This window comes from Prunus dulcis, chromosome 6 (assembly GCF_902201215.1).
Source record: "Prunus dulcis chromosome 6, ALMONDv2, whole genome shotgun sequence".
NCBI lineage: Eukaryota > Viridiplantae > Streptophyta > Magnoliopsida > Rosales > Rosaceae > Prunus > Prunus dulcis.
This window is the reverse complement of record NC_047655.1, coordinates 23871763-23898109: the sequence shown is the minus strand read 5'-3', so window position 1 is coordinate 23898109 and position 26347 is coordinate 23871763. Positions and strand designations below refer to the sequence as shown.

Sequence of the window (26347 nt, the reverse complement as noted above, 5' to 3'; positions counted from 1 at the left end):
TTCCCTTTTGTATATAGTGACGGTTCACCCAAAATGGTTAATATTTATGCATACGTCACTATTCATGTGAATAGTACTGTTCATCAAGTCATGAATACGTATCTATTCATGTGTACAGTACATCTGCCAGTACAGTTATCATCCATGTGTACGGCACTATGAACCAATACGGTACTGTTACATCATTAAGGAAATCCAGGTCCTTATTCACATGTCAGGGATCAAGGACTCTTAAGTCCGATCACATGTTTACAAATATAGTACCGGAGAGATTGTCAGCTCTCATTTTAATATCATCATCAAGGATCTTCAAGTCCTGATGTAAATGTATGATGAGGATCAAGGAACTTCTGGTCCTGATCTGTATACTGTAAAAACTCATCATACAGCACAATTAATCCATAAAATAAATTTACTGGTAAATAAATTACTTGTATGGGCGTTAATCCCGCACCATACTTTAAATGTGCGGTAAAGTAAATTCATAAATTAAATTGCTGTATGGACGTTAATCCCGCACCATACTGTAAATGTGCGGTAAAGTAAACGTGCTTGTATGGGCACTAATTCTGCTCCATATAAAGTAAATGTGCTTGTATGGGCACTAATTCTGCTCCATACATTTAAATAACAGTAAAGGCGTGGACGATAAACCCGCACCACCCTTTAAAGTAAATTTATGATAAAGTAAATGTGCTCGTATGGGCACTAATTCTGCTCCATACATTTAAATAAAAATAAAGGCGTGGACGATAAACCCGCACCACCCTTTTAAATAAATATTGCAGTATGGGTAATAAACCTACACCATACAATAAATAATGTACAGTAAAGTAATTTCTTAAAGTATGAGGGTCAATTCCACATCATACTTTAAGTAAGAATAAATTTGCGATAAAGTAAAAGCAATTATTAGTGGGTTCTTATCAACACTACAATCAAATAATATAGTAGATAATATTATTATCGTTTGTGGAAGGCATCATGATTGTCTCTCAAATCAAACGCTTTTCACCTGTAATCTGCACACCTGCACTTATATTGATACTAAAATAATAGAGCATCAGTACTGGAGTTTTTCAAGGAATTTCTTACCCACGAAGATCCCAATGTGCGGTCAAAGGCTTGCAGTGCTCTGTGGAATATGTGCCCGCACAGCTCCTACTTTTATAGTGCCCCCATCTTCTTTGTCTCCCTACTTTTATAGTGCTCCTACTTTTTTTTTATTTTTTTTATTTTTATAATTTGTCGCCCACCGACCACGGCACAAGCTCGTGTAAGAGTCGTCCTCCACCTCGAGACCTTCTCCATGTTGTCTCTGGGTTTGGATTCATGGCCTGCAAGTGCCTGACCAAAACTTCCTCTTTGGTTTCTCATCATATTGGCAACTCCTTGCAGAGAAAGCAAGGTGAAGACCTCTGGCCATGTCTCGATCATACATAGCTCTCCTTCTCGAATCAGACAAGGTCTCATAAGCCTCCTGAACCCGAATAAACTTCTCCGTATTCTCCTCGACCCGGTCCGGAGGCGATACGTCCGGGTGGTACTTTCGGGCCAGCAGCTTGTACGCCTGAATGATACTTGAGAAAGAGAGTTGAGGAAGCAGAGGAAAGAGAGTTGAGGAAGCAGAGGAAAAACCTCTGCAATCAATTTGATCCGTTCATCCAATGAGTTTTGTAGACAGAATTCTTACAACATGTGGGGCCCTTTCCAACATGTGGGCTCCACACTCAATTATTTACAACACTCCCTCTTGGAAACCACAAATGATACAGAATATGCCTCGTTAAAACCTTGCCAGTAAAAACCCAGTGGGACAAAAACTGGTCGAAGGAAAAAAGAGTACATAACCATGCGTAAAATAAAATTCTGTGTATATGGACATGCGTGCGACACTGCCTCGTTAAAACCTTGCCAGGAAAAATCCAGTGGGATAAAAACCTGGTCGAAGGAAAAAAGAGTACAGTGTGTAAAGGTCGTTATTGATGGCACGCTCCCCCTGATGCTTGATAGAATATCTTGAAGCCATACTGTTGATCATCTGTTTGAATGTCATAGTCGACACTGCTGCTGTGAGTCAATAGTGTATGAAGTTCGTTAGTAATACTACGCTCCCCCTGATGCTTGGCAAAATATCTTGAAGACATACTGTTGATCATCTGTCTGAATGTCATAATTGACACTGCTTCTGTGAGTCAATCTTGAGCGACACTGCCTCGTTAAAACCTTGCCAGGAAAAACCCAGTGGGATAAAAACCTGGATGAAGGAAAAAGAGTACAGTGTATAAAGGTCTTTATTAAAACCACGCTCCCTTTGATGAATATCTCCCCCTGAAAACTTCATGACTAGCTTTTTTTTCAGTAAGCGACCATAGAGATTTCCAGAGTCTGCATATCTAATAACGCTAGAGCTATTGGTAAATTCACTCAAAAATATGCTCGTATATGGTGTTATGCTTAGATAGCATCGAATATGCCTCCATCATCCCAAAATGATGGTGATGGAGTTGAGCCCTATCTGAAAATATGATGTCCGGTCCAATATACTACCGGAAAATCCTTAAAGTGTCCAACGGATAATCCTCATAAAAATGCTTCAATACTTTCTTAGTATAAGCAAAAATCTCGTTGGCATAATGCTCGATCTTTAAGTCGAGATAAATATTTCTGGAACTCTTGAGAAGCTTTAATGTGTTGCAAACACATTATAATCAATATACTCACTGAGGCAATTTATGTACATTAACATTGAGTACAGATTTTGTGCTTCAGGCACATGTCCTTCAGGGACTTGCTTCATGCAATTTCAATCCTTTCAAGGATTTTGTTTAAAGGGATTAAACTTTATGACACATTATATAGCTTTAACCCAGCTATTTATACATCTTTAGGGAATCGCTTCTGGCGATATGCGCAGTGCATTTAATAACCCTTAAAGACAACATGTTGGTCTCCGTAAATGTGCAATAAAGAGGCACAATGGAATCTATAAATATGGAGAAAACCCAACATTCCTTGTTTCTGCCAGAAACATTGTGTCATACAAATTAGGTATATTCCCTTTTATTCCGAACGCCCAAGTATAACTTTCAGTATTAACAAATTTTGGGGTTCGTACTGTGGGTTTGTTCTTTCACGTTCATTCTTATCTATAATGGAATTACCTCATTCCATTTTGGCCAATGATATTGTCGACATTTAATAATTGAGCGTGGTTCCAATCAACACAGCCCATTGATGATTTGAGTAGCTACTCCAAAATCAAAATTTGTCATTCATCAATTCATGATCCCACCATTCTCATGTGTATGCGCATACATCAATTATAAGCATTTCTTTGCTTTTGGGTACCCAAGCCACTGCAGGGGGCTTTTATTATGTGAGAATGTGGATTATAACCTCCAATGGAGCGTTATTTTATAGTAGGGCGTGGATAATCTCCATTTAGGAGTTGGAACATTTAGAACCCATATATCTGTCATGCTGCAGGCATGCCACAGATTAATACATACATGTCAATTAATTTCTGGGACTTTAACCCATACAATTTGCTACGCATTTGGCGTGCACAATATCAATATTGACATGTCAAAGGATTGTCCTTTCGGGACTTCAATCCATATCATTTGCTACGCAACAGGCGTGCATCATATTGATCACTGCTATACCCATATTTTGTTCTTATGAGACTTTAATCTGTGCAGTGTATTATCAATGTATCCAACTTGCAATCTGTAAAATTTGCATTAATAATTCATGGATACATACAAGCCATTTTTTTGGAATGGACTTATCTTCCCATTTGGTTACCTTTCAAGATAAAATATCAAATAAGTATATAAGCATAAAATATCACAAATATTGCTTACATCCTTAGGTGGGAGAAACTTTTCTCAAGTATCATGCAAGCTCGTATCGGCCCAGTAAATATAAAGTATCGCTTGATGATCTAGTTATATCCTGCAAGAGCAAAAGTCACAATTCTTCTCTGTCAAAAACAAATAACCCTTTTCAAATGAATATGAAATATGGATTGAGTAAAAGTCATGCTAATATCACAATATAGTAGTGAAGAGCATTAGCTACTATATACCCACAACTTCAAGTTCAGGATCTCTCATATATTTAGATCCATGGGCTTCCGGCCCAGATATAACAAAATATGTGGGGAGCCTCAATTCAGTATTTGAAGTTTATACTGATATTATCCATTTCACGGTGTATTTTTAACAACCGGAATTTTCACAAAATATATTTCTTCCTTGAGGTGTCGATTATAACAAAATTGAACTTCATTAAATTCATCATTCTTTTATGCCAAAGAAATATGTGGTGTACCACAATTTGCAATAATACCTCAAGGGTTGTCCATTTAACTGTTGGAACTTTAAGTTCTCAACACTGTCAGATTTTGATCTTCAGGCCAAAATCACATATTCTCATGGTACGGACATTTGTACAATTTTCTATACATATTTCGGGACTTCAGGCCCTTACATAATTGTCCATATTTTGAGGAACTTCTGGCATCTCATTTAATTGCTCATCCATGAGTGTAAGGAACTGCAGGTTCCCTTTTGTATATAGTGACGGTTTACCCAAAATGGTTAATATTTATGCATACGTCACTATTCATGTGAATATTACTATTCATCAAGTCATGAATACATATCTATTCATATGTACAGTACATTTGCCAGTACAGTTATTATTCATGTGTACGGCACTTTTAACCAATACGGTACTGTTACATCATCAAGGAACTCTAGGTCCTTATTTACATGTCAAGGATCAAGGATTTTCAAGTCCGATCTCTTGTTTACATGTATAGTACCGGAGAGACTGCCAGCTCTCATATCAATATCATCATCAAGGATCTTCAAGTCCTGATGTAATTGTATGATGAGGATCAAGGAACTTCTGGTCCTGATCTGTATACTGTAAAAACTCATCATATAGCACAATTAATCCATAAAATAAAATTACTTGTATGGACGTTAATCCCGCACCATACTTTAAAAGTGCGGTAAAGTAAATTCATAAATTAAATTGCTGTATGGACGTTAATCTCGCATCATACTTTAAATGTGCGGTAAAGTAAATTCATAAATTAAATTGTTGTATGGACGTTAATCCCGCACTATACTTTAAATGTGCGGTAAAGTAAACGTGCTTGTATGGGCACTAATTCTGCTCCATACATTTAAATGACAGTAAAGGCGTGGACGATAAACCAGCACCACCCTTTAAAGTAAATTTACGATAAAGTAAATGTGCTTGTATGGGCACTAATTCTGCTCCATACATAAAAGTAAAGGCGTGGACGATAAACCCGCACCACCTTTTAAAGTAAATTTACGATAAAGTAAATGTGCTTGTATGGGTAATAAACCTACACCATACAGTAAATAAAATAATTGCGGAATGAATAAAGTAAAGACAATTATTTGTGGGTTCATATCAACACCACAATCAAATAGTATGATATTATTATACTGATATATTAAATCATTTTATGTTCTTTCCACCTGCAATCTACACTGGTCATGAGTATTAAATTTTGTAGGTGTTTTAATAACATATTTAATTAAAGGAGATAGAGTGAGGCAGGATACTTATCCCTTTATTTCGGTGGATGTTCACATGCCTGGCAATAATCATTTGTTTCCTTTACTTTGCTTTCTACTAGGCTGATCAACTTGATGTATCCCACTTTTCCTCCTGTACACCTTTAATCAATATAATTATATAATATTAAAATAATATAATTATAGACCTGCACTATGGCCGCCATCATCATGATCTTGCACACATCCAGCACCACGACTATGGCCGCCATCATCATGATCTCTGCATAATTTAATATTAAAATAATCGACAAAGTATCTTATCCTTTCGGTGTTGTGTCTTCAACAACTTTAAACACCATTCTTCAGATTCACACTCCTTCCATGGAGGTGAGCAATATTTGGTGGGCAGTGTCAATCTTTCTCTATCTCTAAAATTGAGAGCATCAACGCTCTCTCTCTCTATAGCCTCAGCTCCCCTGCTTCTTCTCTGTTTCTCCCAAATTCTGTGAAGCTGCCTTCGTTGTATGCCATTCCACCAGGAATATCCACATCAAACAAGTGAATCTTTCTGTATGTGCTTCTGATGTTCCCAGCATCATCAACCACAACATGGGTGTTAAACAAATGTTCATCATCAGACCCCTTTTTCTTGGAACCCTCCAAGAGACAACCAAATCCCAGATTCTCTTGCTAGAGAGCAGTACTGTTACAAAATTGGACCGTCCAAAGGTTGTGCTATTTTGAGACTATCCCCATCTTTGGCACTAATAAAAGAGAAGCTTTCTGGAAAGCATATCAATTTTGCTCCAGCGGCAGCTGCTTCTTTGACAAGGCGAGAGCAGGTGGCGAAGTTGGCGGCGAGGTGATTGATAGAGGTCATCTGAGCGGCGGCGACTCGGAGTGAGTTGGCGGGGGCATATGGCTGAGCGGCAGAGCGAACAACACAGACTGCTTGTTCCTCCAATGGCCGTTCATCATCATCAGGATCTCGATCATGGTGGTTTCCCTAGCTGGGTTTGCAGGAGCCTGCTACAGGAACACTTTCCTCATACAAAGGATCAGGCAGGCCTGTGACGAACAGGGCATATGTGGAATATTATCTGGGAGACTATTCCGGCTGGCTAGAGGAGCCATGCGGAGCTCCACCGCGTCCTTCAGAGTTTCTGGCTATGTTGCAGTCGCCGTCGTGTTTTTCATCTCTTTTCATTTGTCTTCACTTCCCACATACCCTTCTGATCATATCACAGAAGAAGAAGAACAGGTAGCCACCTCTGCAGAGTTTTACAAGGATCATGATTTCAAATCCATGGAGAAAACAGAGAGTGCTGCCACTCCAAGCTTAGTGGCAAGGCTGATGGGGTTGGAGTCATTCCCAGATGTCAACTGTGATGGTGGCTATGTCAACGGCCAGTCAACCCTCCACTCAATTTCACGTAGCAAATCCATGAATTCTATGGACCGGTTTGCTGCAGGTGGTGATGATCCAGTGCAGGCACAACATCGCAAGGTCAAGATTGACACTGCCCACCAAATATTGCTCACCTCCATGGAAGGAGTGTGAATCTGAAGAATGGTGTTTAAAGTTGCTGAAGACACAACACCGAAAGGATAAGATACTTTGTCGATTATTTTAATATTAAATTATGCAGAGATCATGATGATGGCGGCCATAGTCGTGGTGCTGGATGTGTGCAAGATCATGATGTTGGCGGCCATAGTGCAGGTCTATAATTATATTATTTTAATATTATATAATTATATTGATTAAAGGTGTACAGGAGAAAAAGTGGGATACAGCAAGTTGATCAGCCTAGTAGAAAGCAAAGTAAAGGAAACAAATGATTATTGCCAGGCATGTGAACATCCACCGAAATAAAGGGATAAGTATCCTACCTCACTCTATCTCCTTTAATTAATTATGTTATTAAAACACCTACAAAATTTTATACTCATGACCAGTGTAGATTGCAGGTGGAAAGAACATAAAATGATTTAATATATCAGTATAATAATATCATACTATTTGATTGTGGTGTTGATATGAACCCACAAATAATTGTCTTTACTTTATTCATTCCGCAATTATTTTATTTACTGTATGGTGTAGGTTTCTTACCCATACAAGCACATTTACTTTATCATAAATTTACTTTAAAGGGTGGTGCGGGTTTATCGTCCACGCCTTTACTGTCATTTAAATGTATGGAGCAGAATTAGTGCCCATACAAGCACATTTACTTTATCGTAAATTTACTTTAAAGGGTGGTGCGAGTTTATCGTCCACGTCTTTATTGTCATTTAAATGTATGGAGCAGAATTAGTGCCCATACAAACACGTTTATTTTACCGCACATTTAAAGTATGGTGCGGGATTAACGTCCATACAGCAATTTAATTTATGAATTTACTTTACCGCACATTTAAAGTATGGTGCGGGATTAACGTCCATACAAGTAATTTTATTTTATGGATTAATTGTGCTGTATGATGAGTTTTTACAGTATACAGATCAGGACCAGAAGTTCCTTGATCCTCATCATACAATTATATCAGGACTTGAAGATCCTTGATGATGATATTGATATGAGAGCTGGCAGTCTCTCCGGTACTATACTTGTATACAAGAGATCGGACTTGAAGATCCTTGATCCTTGACATGTAAATAAGGACCTAGAGTTCCTTAATGATGTAACAGTACCGTATTGGTTAAAAGTGCCGTACACATGAATGATAACTGTACTGGCAGATGTACTGTACACATGAATAGATATGTATTCATGACTTGATGAATAGTACTATTCACATGAATAGTGACGTATGCATAAATATTAACCATTTTGGGTAAACCGTCACTATATACAAAAGGGAACCTGCAGTTCCTTAAACTCATGGATGAGCAATTAAATGAGATGCCATAAGTTTCTCAAAATATGGGCAATTATGTAAGGACTTGAAGTCCCAAAACTTCACGTAGCCTCTGATAATGCCTGTCGGCACTTTCGGCGCTTTCAAGTGTTATTTTCGTCAAAACCGATCTTACTTCACGGATTTCACGGAGCTACTTTTTCAAAAGTATCCCGAGAATCTCGCAATTTTTCCTATGGTTAATTTGAAATTCACCGGTTCTACCTATTCATTGTATTTATGTATAAATGTGTTACTAACGAAATTTTCTTTGCAGAAGACATCCAATTTTCTCCATACCTAGTGATGCGATATCTACTTGTTTTTCTTATCAGTAAGCACTCAATATGCCCGAGAAGCAAGACTATCTCTGATCATCCACTCAGGAAGCAAGACTATCCCTGATCACGTTTCCGCTACATCAGGGAACTGTGAGGGCGACCTTAAGCTCTAATCTCCTGAGGTCCTTCTAGACTAGGAGAAATGAGAGCTTGTTGTCTGCTCCCACCAGCTTCCTTCCTTGATTGATGAGCTTCTTGTCTGCTCTCACCAGCTTCCTTCCTTGATTGCTTACCTTACCTTGCAATCAATATCACAATTTTTGTATCTTTTCTTTCCTTTTATAACTCTCTGTTCATAAGGGTTATCTATTTTTGACAGAGAGGAGAATTGTGATTTTTGCTCTTGCAGGATATAACAAGATCATCAAGCGATACTTTATATTTACTGGGCCGATACGAGCTTGAATGATGCTTGAGAAAAGTTTCTCCCACCTAAGGATGTAAGCAATACTTGTGTTATTTTATGCTTATATACTTATTTGATATTTTATCTTGAAAGGTAACCAAATGGGGAGATAAGTCCGTTCCAAAAGAATGGCTTGTATGTATCCATGAATTATTAATGCAAATTTTACAAATTGCAAGTTGGATACATTGATAATACACTGCACAAATTAAAGTCCCATAAGAACAAAATATGGGTATAGCAGTGATCAATATGATGCACGCCTGTGGCGTAGCAAATGATGTGGATTGAAGTCCCGAAAGGACAATCCCTTGACATGTCAATATTGATATTGTGCACGCCTAATGCGTTGCAAATTGTATGGGTTAAAGTCCCAGAAATCAATTGACATGTATATATTAATCTGTGGCATGCCTGCAGCATGACAGATATATGGTTCTAAATGTTCCAACTCCCTAAATGGAGATTATCCACGCACTACTATAACATAACGCTCCATTGGAGGTTATAATCCACATTCTCACATAATAAAAGCCCCCTGCATTGGCTTGGGTACCCAAAAGCAAAGAAATGCTTATAATTGATGCATGCGCATGCACATGAGAATGGTGGGATCATGAATTGATGAATGACAAATTTTGATTTTGGAGTAGCTACTCAAATCATCAATGGGCTGTGTTGATTGGAACCATGTTCAATTATTAAATGTCGACAATATCATTAGCCAAAATGGAATGAGGCAATTCCATTATAGATGAGAATGAACGTGAAAGAACAAACCCACAGTACTAACCCCAAAATTTGTTAATACTGAAAGTTATACTTGGGTGTTCGGAATAAAAGGGAATATACCTACTTTGTATGACACAATGTTTCTGGCAGAAACAAGGAATGTTGGGTTTTCTCCATATTTTCAAAATTCAATTGTGCCCCCCCTTATTGCACATGGAGACCAACATGTTATCTCTAAAGATTATTAAAGACACGGAGCATATTACCAGAAGCGATTTCCTAAAGATGTATAAATAGCTAGTTTAAAGCTATATAATGTGTCATAAAGTTTAATCCCTTTAAACAAAATCCTTGAAAGGATTGAAATTGCATGAAGCAAGTCCCTGAATGACATGTGCTTGAAGTACAAAATCCGTACTCAATACTAATATGCATAAATTGCCTCAGTGAGTACATTAATATGTTTGCAAACACATTAAAGCTTCTCAAGAGTTCCAGAAATATTTGTCTCGACTGAAAGATCAAGCATTATGCCAACGAGATTATTGCTTATACTAAGAAAGTATTGAAGCATTTTTATGCGGATTATTCGTTGGACACTTGAAGGATTTTCCGGAAGTATATTGGACCGGACATCATATTTTCCAGATAGAGCTCAACTCCATCATTTTGGATGATGTGAGGCATATTTGATGCTATCTAAGCATAACACCATATACGGGCATATTTTTGAGTGAAATTATAAATAGCCCAAGTGTTATTAGATATGCGGACTTTGTAAATCCCTATGGTCGCTTACTGGAAACAGCTAGTCATGAAGTTTTCTGGGGGAGATATTCATCAAGGGGGAGCATGGTATTCATAAAGACTTTCATACACTGTACTCTTTTTCCTTCATCAGGTTTTTATCCCACTGGGTTTTTCCTGGTAAGGTTTTAATGAGGCAGTGTTGCTCAAGATTGACTCACAGAAGCAGTGTCAACTATGATATTCAGAAAGATGATCAACAGTATGACTTCAAGATATTTTGCCAAGCATCAGGGGGAGCATGCTATCAATAAAGACCTTTACACAATGTACTATTTTTCCTTCGTCCAGGTTTTTATCCCACTGGGTTTTTCCTGGCAAGGTTTTAACGAGGCAGTGTCGCACGTATGTCCATATACACAGAATTTTATGTTACACATGGTTATGTACTCTTTTTCCCTTCGACCAGTTTTTATCCCACAGGGTTTTTACTGGCAAGGTTTTTAACGAGACATATTCTGTATCATTTGTGGTCTCCAAGGGGGAGTGTTGTAAATAGTTTTAGTGGAGCCCACACGTTCTAGTGGAGCCCACACGTTTTCCCTACAAAAGGATGTAACTCTCTTTCTCTCCATCAATTCAGAAAGAGAGTTGAGGAAGCAGAGGAAAAACCTCTGCAATCAATTTGATCCGTAATTAGAGAAATGAGAAAGTGTTGTAAATTATTTAGTGAAAAGGTTACTGCTGCTGCTCTCCGAGGCGTAGGCATAGCTGAACCTCGTTAAATACTGTGTCTCGTCTACTTTACCTGTAGACTCAAAATTCGCACATACGCGATGGAACTTTAGGTTCTCAACACTGTTAGATTTTGAACTTCATGCCAAAATCACATATTCTCATGGTATGGACATTCTTACAATTTTCTATACATATTTCGGGACTTCAAGCCCTTACATAATTGTCCATATTTTGAGGAACTTCTGGCATATCATTTAACTGTTTATCCATGAGTTTAAGGAACTTGCAGGTTCCATTTTGTATATAGTGACGGTTTTCCCAAAATGGTTAATATTTATGCATACGTCACTATTCATGTGAATAGTACTATTCATCGAGTCATGAATACATATCTATTCATATGTGCAGTACATTTGCCAGTACAGTTATTATTCATGTGTACGGCACTTTTAATCAATACGGTACTGTTGCATCATCAAGGAACTCTAGGTCCTTATTTACATGTTAAGGATCAAGGATCTTCAAGTCCGATCTCTTGTTTACATGTATAGTACCGGAGAGACTGCCAGTTCTCATATCAATATCATCATCAAGGATCTTCAAGTCATGATGTAATTGTATGATGAGGATCAAGGAACTTCTGGTCCGATTCGTATCATCTTGTAAAAAAACTCATCATACAGCACAATTAATCCATAAAATAAATTTACTGTTAAATAAATTACTTGTATGGGCGTTAATCCAGCACCATACTTTAAATGTGCGGTAAAAGTAAATTCATAAATTAAATTCTTTGTATGGACGTTAATCCCCATCCCATACTTTTTAAATGTCTTGTAAAGTAAACGTGCTTGTATGGGCACTAATTCTCCATAAATAAATGACAATAAAGGCGTGGACGATAAACCCGCACCACCCTTTAGAGTAAATTTACAATAAAGTAAACGTGCTTGTATGGGCACTAATTCTGCTCCATACATTTAAATGACAGTAAAGGCGTGGACGATAAACCCGCACCACCCTTTTAAATAGATACTGTTGTATGGGTAATAAACCTACACCATACCATAAATAAAATAAATGTGCAGTAAAGTAATTTCTTAAAGTATGAGGGTCGATTCCACGTCATACTTTAAGTAAAAGTAATTTTGCGATAAAGTAAAGGCAATTATTTGTGGGTTCATATCACTCCTTCCTAGCTACTGTAATAGCAGTAGCATCATTCATCATCACAGAATCATTAACTGTGAGATGACGATTTTGGGATACAAAGGATGGACGCCAAACTTTGGCGTCACTGGTTGTTGTGGGAGCATCATTTAAATTGAAATAATTTGGGCATGAAGAAGAGGAAGCCATTTTAAGAAGATTTCAAAGAAAGTCTTAGAAAAACTAAAGTTTCAGAAAATGAACGAAGTTGAGTTGAAACGCAGTTGCTCCAATCAAGTTTTGTATAAGCAATATTTATAGACGGAAATGTGGCAATTTTTCCAGGATCCCATTATCTTCTCGGATCCCCAAATTCCCTTTTTCTTTTCCAGATTCCAAAACTTCACGCGGCCTCCATTAATGTTTGTCGGCACTTTCGGCGTTTTCAAGTATTATTTTCGTCAAAGCTGATCTTGCTTTGCGGATTTCACGGAGCTATTTTTTCAAAAGCATCCCGAGAATCTCGCAATTTTCCTATGGTTAATTTGAAATTCACCGGGTCTATCTATTCATTGTATTTGTGTATAAATGTGTTACTAACGAAATTTTCTTTGCAGAAGACATCCAGTTTTCCCATACAAAATGATGCTATATCTACTTGTTTTTCTTATCATTAAGCACTTAATATGCCTGAGAAGCAAGACTATCTCTGATCATCCATTCAGGAAGCAAGACTATCCATGATCATGTTTCTGCAAGATCAGGGAATTGTGAAGGCGGCCTTGTGCTCTAATCTCCTGAGGTCCTTCTAGACTAGGAGAATTGAGAGCTTGTTTTCTGCTCCCACCAGCTTCCTTCCTTGATTGATGAGCTGCTTGTCTGCTCCCACCAGCTTCCTTCCCTGATTGCTTACCTTACCTTGCAATCAATATCACAATATTTGTATCTTTTCTTTCTTTTATAACTCTCTGTTCATAAGGGAGAAGAATTGTGATTTTTGCTTTTGCAGGATATAACTAGATCATCAAGCACTACATTTCCTGGGCCGATACGAGCTTGAATGATACTTGAGAAAAGTTTCTCCCACCTAAGGATGTAAGCAATACTTGTGTTATTTTATGCTTATATACTTATTTGATATATTATCTTGAAAGGTAACCAAATGGGGAGATAAGTCCGTTCCAAAAAGAATGGCTTGTATGTATCCATGAATTATTAATGCAAATTTTACAAATTGCAAGTTGGATACATTGATAATACACTGCACAAATTAAAGTCCCATAAGAACAGAATATGGGTATAGCAGTGATCAATATGATGCACGCATGTTGCGTAGCAAATGATGTGGATTGAAGTCCCGAAAGGACAATCCTTTGACATGTCAATATTGATATTGTGCACGCCTAATGCGTTGCAAATTGTATGGGTTAAAGTCCCAGAAATCAATTGACATGTATATATTAATCTGTGGCATGCCTGCAGCATGACAGATATATGGTTCTAAATGTTCCAACTCCCTAAATGGAGATTATCCCCGCCCTACTATAACATAACGCTCCATTGGAGGTTATAATCCACATTCTCACATAATAAAAGCCCCCTGCAGTGGCTTGGGTACCCAAAAAGCAAAGAAATGCTTATAATTGATGCATGCGCATGCACATGAGAATGGTGGGATCATGAATTGATGAATGACAAATTTTGATTTTGGAGTAGCTACTCAAATCATCAATGGGCTGTGTTGATTGGAACCACGTTCAATTATTAAATGTCGACAATATTATTGGCCAAAATGGAATGAGGCAATTCCATTATAGATGAGAATGAACGTGAAAGAACAAACCCACAGTACGAACCCCAAAATTTGTTAATACTGAAAGTTATACTTGGGTGTTAGGAATAAAAGGGAATATACCTACTTTGTATGACACAATGTTTCTGGCAGAAACAAGGAATGTTGGGTTTTCTCCATATCTACAGATTCAATTGTGCCCCCCCCTTATTGCACATTTACGGAGACCAACATGTTATCTTTAAGGGTTATTAAATGCACAGAGCATATCACCTGAAGTGATTCCCTAAAGATGTATAAATAGCTGGGTTAAAGCTATATAATGTGTCATAAAGTTTAATCCCTTTAAACAAAATCCTTGAAATGATTGAAATTGCATGAAGCAAGTCCCTGAATGACATGTGCCTGAAGCACAAAATCCGTACTCAATACTAATATGCATAAATTGCCTCAGTGAGTACATTAATATGTTTGCAAACACATTAAAGCTTCTCAAGAGTTCCAGAAATATTTGTCTCGACTGAAAGATCGAGCATTATGCCAATGAGATTATTGCTTATACTAAGAAAGTATTGAAGCATTTTTATGCGGATTATTCGTTGGACACTTGAAGGATTTTCCGGAAGCATATTGGACCGGACATCGTATTTTCAGATAGAGCTCAACTCCATCATTTTGGATGATGTGAGGCATATTTGATGCTATCTAAGCATAACACCATATACGGGCATATTTTTGAGTGAAATTATAAATAGCCCAAGTGTTATTAGATATGCGGACTCTGGAAATCTCTATGGTCGCTTACTGGAAACAACTAGTCATGAAGTTTTCAGGGGGAGATATTCATCAGGGGGAGCATGGTATTCATAAAGACTTTCATACACTGTACTCTTTTTCCTCCATCAGGTTTTTATCCCACTAAATTTTTCCTGATAAGGTTTTAACGAGGCAATGTCGCTCAAGATTGACTCACAGAAGCAGTGTCAACTATGATATTCAGAAAGATGATCAACAGTATGACTTCAAGATATTTTGCCAAGCATCAAGGGGAGCGTGCTATCAATAAAGACCTTTACACACTGTACTCTTTTTCCTTCGTCCAGGTTTTTATCCCACTGGGTTTTTCCTGGCAAGGTTTTAACGAGGCAGTGTCGCACGCGTGTCAATATACACAGAATTTTATGTTACACATGGTTATGTACTCTTTTTCCCTTCGACCAGTTTTTTTTGTCCCACTGGGTTTTTACTGGCAAGGTTTTTAACGAGACATATTCCGTATCATTTGTGGTCTCCAAGGGGGAGTGTTGTAAATAGTAAGGTGGAGCCCACCACATGCCTATTAAAGGGATCACCCCTCTTTGTAATCGATACACTCAGATCAAAAATCTTCAAAATCAGATTAGTTTCTCTTCAATTTCCTCCAGATTTAGAACAATATATATATATACTGTTTAATCATTATGAACAGAAATTGCTTATCTGATAAAATAATAGATATATAGAATTTTTATATTATATATATATATATATATTTATACCTATGTCATTTTGATCAAATAAAAATTAATATCGTTTCTTTATAATTATAATGCAGTTATATAAAACAATTTTATACTATGTACTTTGTTTATAATATGTATGCATGTATGTAGATGTACACACATATCCGATCCGAATATAATTCAATCATTTTTTTATTTGAGAGCTTGGATACACCAAAAAGCAAGGGGCTAAGCATTTCGATACTACTATCATATTCGAGGTATAAAAACTCTTCTAATTCATTGTATTCTAACATTAACCAATATTAGTCTCTGCCCAAACTCTTTTGAACAATGAGCAACTAAAAGTTGCCCATATTTTGATGTTTTTATAACTGCTTGATCTATTAAAATATGCCCAATATTTTCACATAACAAGTAGCACATAAAACATGTTATTATAAATGAACAAAGCATCCCTGTGTTACGATCTGGGGAAAAATAGAATGCCAACAACAACTAGATGTGTTTGTGTAATAGAATAAACAACAAATAGATAGGTTCGGCTTCAGTTGCTCATTCCATTGTATCTACCAACGAATAATAGAACTTTGTTTGTTGCCTTTCTCTTGCTGTGAAGATTGAAATCCATTCGCAAAACAGAAGTATAATGTTATTTCAAATGATTTAAGATTTGAATTCCTGCTTTGATTGTCAAACTGTTTATTTAATGAAGTCTTCTTCAGTACAATCTCCCAGGAAATTTCTCTGTTATCAGAAGTTCAAAACGGAGAAAATAGAACCAAATTTCAGAAGTACCTTTCTAATATCTTTCTTTTAACTATGACTCCTGAGTTGGAGAATTGAGATGCATATGATCTATAAGTGATAATTAAGCATTCATTTGCTGCTTACTAGCTGTCCAAACAATAATGCAGGATTTCATATAGTGATGCAAATTTTGTCATCTTTTTCTCATCCTGTGATAACCTAGATTTCTCTAAAAATGTGATTCGATCCAAATATAATTCTATTATTGGTTTATTTCACAGCAAACTATTTATAACTTTCTTATTAAATTGATAAATTATATTATTCCTGTTTATACATAATTAAATGTTTATGATTATTGTCCTAACTCAATTTTCCCCATTCATCAATATTAACATTTACTATTTTCTCACTTTTTTTTATAACAGGGTCAAGACCTTCGTCAAAGAGAAAAAAAAAAAATCATGAAGAAAGTGCAAAACAAAGCTCGCCCAATTAAATAGCATGCTGTACAAAACTATCCAAATTTTGTTATTTTGATGCCTACTTCCTACTATAAACATCTCAATGTATATACAAACATGCGTAGTATTTTAACATAACAAGTAGCCTGTAAAATATGTTATTACATGCTTTTTTTCCAACTTACACTCCTTTGTTAAACATAATGTTATAAATTAAATCTCATTGTATATATAAACAGTGTAACTTTGTCTACACAATTTCAAAACCCGCAGCATCGCGCGGGCTTTCCTGCTAGTATATATGATGGATGCAGTTTTTTTAATCAATGAGGAATATGAAATTCAAATTTGAAGCTTCTCACAGGAAAGAAAAGTATTACTAAATTAGTAGCTCGTCTATAAATATACATACAATTAAAAAATTATAACAACACGAAAAGAAGTTTGCACTATACTCTATACTTTGTGGAGTTCAATATTATTGGCCATGCTCACCGACAAGAGCAGGTGATCAAATGTTTTCTTATGAAACGTTTAAACAAATATTTCTATCACTATCGCAATTATAGAATATATAACAATATGTATACATATAGTTTTTCTCGCACATGATCTGCACCAGCAAAAACAAAACAAAAAAATCATTCTCCTCCTCCATTAAAGGTAACCAATCTGCAACAATTGACCTGAAGCATTTAGAACAAGAAAGAAACACGAGTTCAAACCCTGATATGGCATATGTACCAAATGTTCAAGAACTGGTAAAGAGTGACCCTTCGCAGGTCCCTGAAAAATTCCTCATAATTAGGAATGAAGAAGACGAGCCAAAGAACGCAGGGTGCAGGTATTTTTCTTTTTCTTTTTTATGGATTTAAGCTTTAAAATATTTAAAATATATTTTTTTTATTTAAAGCTACGTGGCTTTATACTATTGGATGTGTGGACTCCACACATGCCACGTCAACAACTTAATAAAAAATTTACGGACCATTAGTGTCACAAAAAAACGTTAAAATTGAAAGGTGATAATTTCACAAACGTCAGGGACCATTTGTGATTAAAAGCCGATAAATCTTATGCACTTTGTGCCATCGATGTTGCACTTCAAAGTTCAAGTTGCCAAACCCAGACTATGTTCTGCTCAGCTAAGAAATTACAAAAACCTTGTTTTCATTAATACCACGCTCAACAGCTAACAAAATGTGATACTATGCAAAGTAAAAAACTTTTGAATCTAAAGAGAAATACGAGGGGTGGAGCATGGGGGAATGGAATGAACGAAATTACAACCGAGTGTATGATACAGTAAACTGGTTCCGTGAGCTGATTAAATAGAGGCAACAAAAACAGCCACAGCTACATTACTAATTTGTCTGAGAGCTCCCATTGGCATCATCCCCGGTAGTAGAACTACCTTTAACATTTGCAGCTTCCGGTGGAGGACCTGCACCTAGCAGCAGAGGAGGAGTTTCTTTCTTCTCGGTACCAGGGTTTTTATCTGCAGGATTTGGAGCAAAAGCTCTAAGACGAGGTTCAAAAACCTTGCTTGCAACGTCAGGTGGTGGTGCATCTTCCCCTGGAAGCACAAGAAGCCCACTCTCACGAAGAGAAGATGGCTCGTTGTAGCAGGCATTCCAGAGGGAGTCTACCAGCTGCCTCTCCTCTTTAGCTGCCCCAAGATCTTCAGGAGACATTGAACTAATACCTTTAATTCGCTCTTGAAGAAGTTGCTTCAATTTCTCATCTTCATCAGCTAAACCACTAGTGGACCCATCAGTTTTGTCTCGAGCAAGCTCAAGAAGGCCCCGGAGTGCAGCTTCTCGTACTTCTAGATCTTCGCTAGAGGCAAGGTGCAACATTATGCGTGGAAATCCTAGCTCACTTACTACATTGCAATCAGAGCTATTCTCGTGCAGTAGGAACTGAATCAAGTTCAGGGCTTTCCTGAAAAATGGTTAATTTTCAGAAGAAATTCATTATTGGGACACTAAATGAGGCAAAATGAAGGCATACAAACATGTGAAGATTTCCAAATATATGAATTATTCAATTTCATTAATATGTTTTAATTCCCCCAAAAAACATATTAACACAATGGCCCAAGGCAAAACATGAACTGAAGAAATAACAAAATCTTTGTAACACACAATTACCTCTGGAATCTCACGTTGTCAGAAGATAAAGCATCTCTCAAGGCTGCATAACCATTTGCTAGCCGAAATGCAATGCTACCAGGTTTGTTGTGCCGGATTAAAGCTGAAAAGGTCATTCATTTGCAAAGCAAAAGCTACATCAATATCCTTTCACGACAGACAAAACTAGAAAAACACAACTACTTACATGACTAAACAGCAAACACAGTTCATCATAATACTAAATGCAGTACTTACAGGAAATTGCACCGAGCGCTTTGGTTCGAACAGTCACATCAGGGTCGGATGTGAGATTAGAAAACAGATATTCTAAGCCATTTGCTTCCATGACCAATTGTTGGCTCTTGGGGTTGTTCTGGACAATAGTGGTCACAACTTCTGCAGCCTTAGCTCGGATATTAGCATGGGAATTCTTCAGGTAACCAAGAAGAGGGACCAAACCGCCAATGGAATGAAGATCTGTGACAAATTAACAGCCAATGTTACAATGCACAAGACCCAAATAGCAATATGCAAAAGAACACACACCAAATAAGATGATAGCAAAAGTCCAGTTCAAAGAAAAGGGTCAGAAATTTTACCATTGGCCATGTCAATAGACTCAACATGCTCTTGCAACTCATCCAACAAATCTGCCACAGACCCAAACGAAGTACCAACAAAGTTAATTATATGTTATAAATTCAAAACAAAAACAACAACAACAACAAAACTTGGAGGAGAATTTCATATTTTATTAAATAAAAGGAGACAAACCTTCAATATCAGCAGGAGTAACTCCTTGAGCTTCCAAAACCTGCTCAGGAGTTTGCATTACAAGTGTTATCTCCTTCATGCGCTTCACAACGTCAATACTCTGCGATTGCATCGCTTCCATAAACCATCTCCTATCCTCCTCGCTATAAAAACACAACCAAAAACCAATCAATTTGGTCTTCACACACATGCTTTCGAGTATTTCTATACATGGATTACAAATAATTGCGTAATTAGTATGATTTTTGGGGCGCAGAGAGAAAAGTACCTCAAATTGCGATTGGGGCGAGTGCCATCAGAGTGAGCGAGGCTCCATTTGAGCAATCCATCCCAGTTGGGTCCGTCTTTTGCCATTGTTGCTTCGTCTTCAACAAAACCAAAACCCTAAACACTCTGCCTTTTTCTCTGCTCTGCTAATTGATGAAGAAACAATAAATTATAAAGGAAACGATTTAAAGCGCCAGCAGTTATATAGGAATATAAGTCGACATACAACACCGCTCAGACTTTAAGTTCTCGAAACCTCTCGACAGTTCTGGAACTCTAGTTTATACACTAGAACTGAAAGGAAGACACACAGGCAGGCGCCCTATGGGCCTGCAAGTTAGATTAGGTTGGGCTGAGGTTGTTAGAGGCCTAATAAACTGTGTACTAGTCTTTCAGTCTTCGGTGGAAGGCCCAATTCTGTTGAATCATGGGATTTTTTTTTTCTTTTTTTTTTTTTGGGTCACTAGTTGTGTATATTAAACAACTGCTAGCCTCAAAAACTTAAAATGACGGAAATTAATGTTCTATAATTTATAAAGTTTTTTGTTTGGGTAACGGATTTACAATACAAAATTTAAGCATTATTTGTAAAGTTATCTTTTTTAAAAACTCAATCGCTTTCGAAATTTTAGAAATGACAACGTTTTAGATAGAATTTAAAGTTAGGATTTATGACCTCCTAATTACATGTTTTTTCCCACATGGATTTCTAAATTTCTATGTTTTTTTAATCCAAACACTGGACTTTGTTCATGTCAATTTAGAAATTCTAACTTTTGTCAAACTCTCAAGCTTATTTTCCTCATCCAAACGCACTGTTAAGATGTTGCATTACATACAGGTGGGGGTGCTAATAATGTATATCAAGTTTTCGCTTTGCCTTACGTGTTGCTAGAGAGGCAAACAAATAAAATTATAATAACACTAATTATACTACGGTTAGTCATTCACACGCATATGAATAATTTATGAATATAAATCAATCCAACGTGAATAAATCATGTGTGGACAGCAAAATCTACGTGGTTAGAATATGAACTAACAAAGATTACCAAACTTAATGTACACTACAAGCAATCGGAGATGGAGGATAATTACTGGCGGAGAGTGACCTCTAAAACCTAATTCACTGGTTGGCTGTCAGTAAGAGTTGCCTCAGGTTTATTAAATTCATCGCTGTTTGCTAATTTTGCGTTTATGGAGGGAGTTTAAGTTGGTAAATACAATACAACGTGCTCCCCCGCATGGTATTGGCAGTGGCCACTTCACTACAGCAATGATTTGGCTCCACAAATTGAAACCATTAAACAATACAATAGTGGTGCAAACGTGGAATATTCTGTCTTCCATAATCAAATGTTGTCTTTTCGTATGTGGTTGCTAGTCCTACTAGCCACTAGGTGGGGTCCATCCCCTCACTCCATAAAGCCTTCATCAGTGAGCTGTGACACGTAAACAAATTCACACGACATGTCGTTTTGGTCGCCCAATTGCCACGCCGGTCAAAAGCCTTTCGCGGAGACCTAGACCTCAATATGGGCCACGGCGACATTGTGTTTATGTGTGTCCGTCCGTCGTATGTGTGCAGTTGCATACCGCGTATCATTTATTTTTGTAAGACTAAATTTCTTTTTCGTCATTAGATTTTATACGAAATTGTAATTTAATTAATCCGTGTACAACTCAACATTTACAATTTATAAAAATTAAGTTATTTTTTCATTGAGGGCCAGTTTGGCATTGCTGTGCTGTGAAAATAATCGCTGTCAGATTTACTGTGAGAGAAATCAGCTGTGAGAGAAAGAAGTTTGGCGTTTGGTAAAATTTTTGTTAAAAGTGTTGTTGGTATTGATTTTATGCATAATCAGAAAATGATTGCCGCATAATCATTAAACCCAGCGCCTTTTCGAAACTGATTCATACATAATCAGAAAATGAAAGCACCTCATTAGCTGCTTTCCTTTATAGCTTTCTCTCACAGCAATTTTTAACAATAAGTGATTTTCTCATAGTTTACCAAACGGATTGGGCTTTTCAAAATTTTTAAAAAATCACTTATTACCCCAAATAAGCAATACCAAACTGGCACTGAGTATTTCACTTGTGATAGAAATTTTGAGAATACTGTGACCTATACTTTAATGCCTCTACTCTTCGTATTTACTTAACCAAAAATTTTGAATTATAATTCACTTAAATTTAATTTTTAGTGATCAAATTAAAATTTCGTATAAAATTGAGTGACTAAAACTATTTTAAGTCTTTTCGTCTTTTCCATTTTTCATTTTTTGATTTGATTTTTCTCTTTTTGAGGTTTAAATACATGTACTGTGTACAGCTTAAATGCCACGCTTTAACGAACGACGCGCTACCTGCATCTCCTTTTAGAAGCTTTATATTTCCCATTCTCACGTTTCTCTCTCTCTCTCTCTCTCTCTCTCGCTCCCCTCTTGCTCTCTGCTTCACTTCGCCTTCGATTTCACTGAACGATCTGAGCTTCTGAAATTTGGATTGCGTTCGTTCTTGATTGCTGGGCTTCATTTTCACTTCAACAAAGATTCAATCTTTTTCCAATTTCGGAAGATAAAGAAAGGGCTTTTGCCTCTTCGCCTCTTTCTCTGGTCTTCACTGTTTAGGGTTTCTGATAGCTTCTGATGGCTTCCCTGGGCTCCGCCTCATACTGGTGCTACACATGTAGCCGATCGATTCGGGTTCGGATCCGGGCCCAAGACTCGATCCTCTGCCCCGATTGCGGCGCCGGATTCATCGAAGAGATCCAGACCCCGACTCGATCTCCGCTCCACCACCCATTCCCCACCGCCGCGATGTTCCTCGACAACACTCCAATTTCGCAGAGCCCGAGCCCGCCTAATCTCCGCCGGAGCCAGAGAAGCAGCCGCGATCGCTCACCGTTCAACCCGGTTATTGTCCTCCGAGGCCCACCTGACACCGAATCCGACCCTGGAAGCTTCGAGCTTTACTACGATGACGGAGCCGGTTTGGGCCTCCGCCCTCTGCCGTCGTCCATGTCGGACTTCTTAATGGGATCGGGTTTCGACCGGCTGCTCCACCAATTGACCCAATTGGAAAACGGCGTCGCACGGCTCGACCACCCTCCGGCGTCGAAAGCCGCCATCGAGTCCATGCCCGTCATCAAGATCGCCGACGACCACGTCTCCACCGAGTCGCACTGCGCTGTTTGCAAAGAGGCGTTCGAGCTCGACTCGGAAGCTCGCGAGATGCCCTGTAAGCACATCTACCACTCCGACTGTATATTCCCATGGCTTTCGATTCGAAACTCGTGCCCGGTTTGCCGCCACCAGCTCCCTACTGACGTGCGCGGGCCGCGTGGCAGTGGCAGAGCCTCGCCGGAGAATAATGGTGTGGTTGGAGAAGAAGAGACGGTGGGGTTGACTATCTGGAGATTGCCTGGGGGCGGATTCGCTGTGGGCAGGTTCACCGGAGGCAGGAGAGCTGCTGAGCGTGAGCTTCCAGTTGTTTACACTGAGATGGATGGTGGGTTCAATACGGCTGGTGCTCCTAGGAGGATTTCATGGGCTTCTAGAAGGAGAGCGAGGGAGAGTGGTGGGTTTGCTCAGGCTTTTCGCAATTTCTTCTCCTTTTTCGGGAGGTTCAGAAGCTCGAGAAGCGGGTCTGGTAATGTGTTTAGTAGATCATCGAGGAGGAGGAGCCAGCGTTGGGCTTTGGAAGATAACTGATTGAGGTTTAGTGTTTTATAGTTATTGGGTTCTGATATTTTGATTACATTGTGCTGATGTTGTTGTTGAGGAAGGGAAAGTTTGTACATTTATCGTTTGTTTGGTGTAAATAGCAATACATGACAGAGAATTGAAGAGTCTCTCAATTGGGGCTCTGTGGAAGAGATGGAAATTTTGAATTTGGTAGAGAGACTAGGGAATTAGTTTTCGCACATTTGGAAGGAGGAGGAGGAGAAGTAAAGCCAAGGGATTAAAGTGGTGGCTTGGCAGCATTGGAAAGTTAGCAATGGAAAGGTGGTACAAGGCTTTCTGTTGTTGTTTGTATTACTGCTAGGACTTAAAAGGCCTCGCTTGTTGCAGAATTGCAGGGTTACAGTGAATTGACGTAGAAGCCGGTGGCTGTTTTTTGTTCTTTTTGGTTGTCTATTGTTGTACTTAGGATTGTTTTTATTGTTCTCATTTTAATCCAAAGTGATTACTGGCTCTCTTCTTTGATGTTGGTGTGCTGCATTTATTTTCAGCAAAATTTGATTTGGGATGCCAATCTCTCAATTTCAGTTGGATCATGTGATTAATTTCCTAACTTGTGAAGTAAGTTCCAGTTGGGAATTAGGCCATCTTCATCATCACTCAGAATTTTGCAGTTTCTTCTAACCCATGAATTTGCGGTTGTTAATTTGATAATTCCAAGCACATTTTCATGAAATAAAAAGGAATTTGCTGGAAGCACACGCATCATCTCTTTTAAAACGAATTTCGGCCTGCTCAAGCAGCTAACCAAATGCTTCAGAAACTGCAAAAAGTTCTGGTCTTTGATCATTGTGTGATGGTATGTATTTCTTCATGGCCAATTAAGTCCTTTTATGCCTAGTAAATTCTACCCTTTGTTGCATGTGAACTGTTGATGAGCCATCGCAATGGAAGTCTTGTGCCATCGTGCTCCTCGTTGCTCATTCAAGGCAATGCAAGTCTTTGGCTCTCTGAGTCATGGTCAGGACTTTTCACGCGGCACAACCTGTTGGAATATGGTACTTCATCCTTTGCTCGCTCATTACCCACAACCCGTTCCCCACCATTCGTTTGCTTCAAGCCACCAGTTAGTCTCAGCCAGCTCCTTCTTGCCCCCACTCTATTAAACGAGTGAAGTCGGCGTGGACCCAGCCTTATCTTTAAACCCACAAAAATCTTGGGTTCTTATTGGCCCTACCTATCCATTTAGAATGAAGAAAACACAAACCAAAAGACCCTTTTTCACAACCAAGCTGAGAAAATTGAAATTACCAGATTTCTAGAGAGATGGGATCAATGTCTTCTCCTCTGACTATCATTTCTGCAGAGCCACTGAAGCAACCGGTTGCGGTCGGCCGCAGCAGCCCCTCTCTCTTGACAACACAGGCAGGGTCAAAATCTCTGTTGTGGAAGTCTAGGATTGAGAAGAAGAGAGCATTGACTGTGGTTGCTGCCATTGGAGATGTATCTGCTGATGGCACCCCCTACCTGATAGCTGGAGCTGCTGCAGTGGCTCTGCTTGGAACTGCCTTCCCAATTATCTTCTCCCGCAAGGACCTGTAATTAACTAACTACCCTGCTCTCTCATTTCATTGACTTCTCTTTTTATAAAATCTTTTGAGTTGTGTTTGCTGTGCTCGTTTTAGGTGTCCCGAATGCGATGGGGCGGGTTTCGTTCGGAAGTCAGGGGTGACCCTGAGAGCTAATGCGGCACGGAAGGACGAGGCTCAGATTGTCTGTGCTCGGTGCAATGGCCTTGGCAAGCTCAACCAAATCGCCAAAAGATAGATCCCTCGTTTTCTTTGTCTGTTTTGTAACTTTGATCTCGCTCTGGTGCTGTCAAAGCTTATAAAGAGCGTTTCTCTTTTAACACTGTCACATGAAAGAATAAACCTTTTCTTTAGTTATCACCATGGCCTCGAATATGTTGGTCTGCAACTCTAATTTCACATGGATTGAAGGCTATGCATGCATACATCATGTTTGCTGTGATAGTTCATATGATGCACTTGTATTCACAGCAAAGCTAAGCTTGCAATATCACGGGGCAAAACTACTGTTGTTAAAGGCTTTTAACTTAAAGTTGGCTTGTCAATATTGCTGCGACTGTCCTCCATCTGGATCTACTTCCTCTGGGAAATTTTTTGGTTTGGCAGTCGGAGCGTCACGTAGGGTTATCAATTCACATGTTAAATATGGATGAACAATACATTGATATGTCATGGATCTAGAGTATACCATTAAAAATATATACACATATTATAATATAAGTGAATCGATAATATTGACATATGATGGAAGCAACTTGCTATATATGTTGTCTATTTTATTTTTTCGAGACCTATTTC

The 26347-nt window shown here is 38.2% G+C and overlaps 4 protein-coding genes across 8 annotated transcripts in view; 3 read left to right on the top strand and 1 right to left on the bottom strand.

Moving 5' to 3' along the window:
• LOC117631446 ((+)-neomenthol dehydrogenase-like) overlaps positions 1–17266 on the top strand; it is a 24970-nt gene extending 7704 nt beyond the window's left edge. Inside the window, exon 4 of one of the 5 annotated variants that reach the window (XM_034364598.1) lies at positions 17060–17266. In XM_034364598.1, coding sequence (XP_034220489.1) covers positions 17060–17134 — 75 coding nt within the window. In that variant the 3' untranslated portion in view covers positions 17135–17266. Of the gene's footprint in view, positions 1–9134; positions 9288–16031; positions 16227–17059 lie in introns of those variants that run through there. The other 4 variants (XM_034364597.1, XM_034364599.1, XM_034364600.1 and 1 more) reach the window with 4 other exon arrangements.
• Positions 17267–18205: 939 nt separating this feature from the next.
• On the bottom strand, positions 18206–20534 carry LOC117633083 (hsp70 nucleotide exchange factor fes1-like). Its single transcript, XM_034366761.1, has 6 exons — positions 20273–20534; positions 20005–20147; positions 19830–19880; positions 19486–19707; positions 19249–19351; positions 18206–19039 (listed from the first exon to the last, which is right to left on the bottom strand). Exons 1-6 carry the CDS (start codon positions 20356–20358, stop codon positions 18460–18462), a joined length of 1185 nt encoding a protein of 394 aa, XP_034222652.1. The 5' UTR covers positions 20359–20534; the 3' UTR covers positions 18206–18459.
• A 2104-nt stretch (positions 20535–22638) lies between these two features.
• LOC117630960 (probable E3 ubiquitin-protein ligase RHC2A) lies at positions 22639–24485 on the top strand. The gene has a single exon (XM_034363843.1). The coding sequence runs from the start codon at positions 22926–22928 to the stop codon at positions 23988–23990; it is 1065 nt and encodes a 354-aa protein (XP_034219734.1). The 5' UTR covers positions 22639–22925; the 3' UTR covers positions 23991–24485.
• Positions 24486–24604: 119 nt separating this feature from the next.
• On the top strand, positions 24605–25909 carry LOC117630961. Its single transcript, XM_034363844.1, has 2 exons — positions 24605–25558; positions 25646–25909. The coding sequence occupies exons 1-2, from the start codon at positions 25287–25289 to the stop codon at positions 25785–25787; spliced, it is 414 nt and encodes a 137-aa protein (XP_034219735.1). The 5' UTR covers positions 24605–25286; the 3' UTR covers positions 25788–25909.
• Positions 25910–26347: the final 438 nt, after the last annotated feature.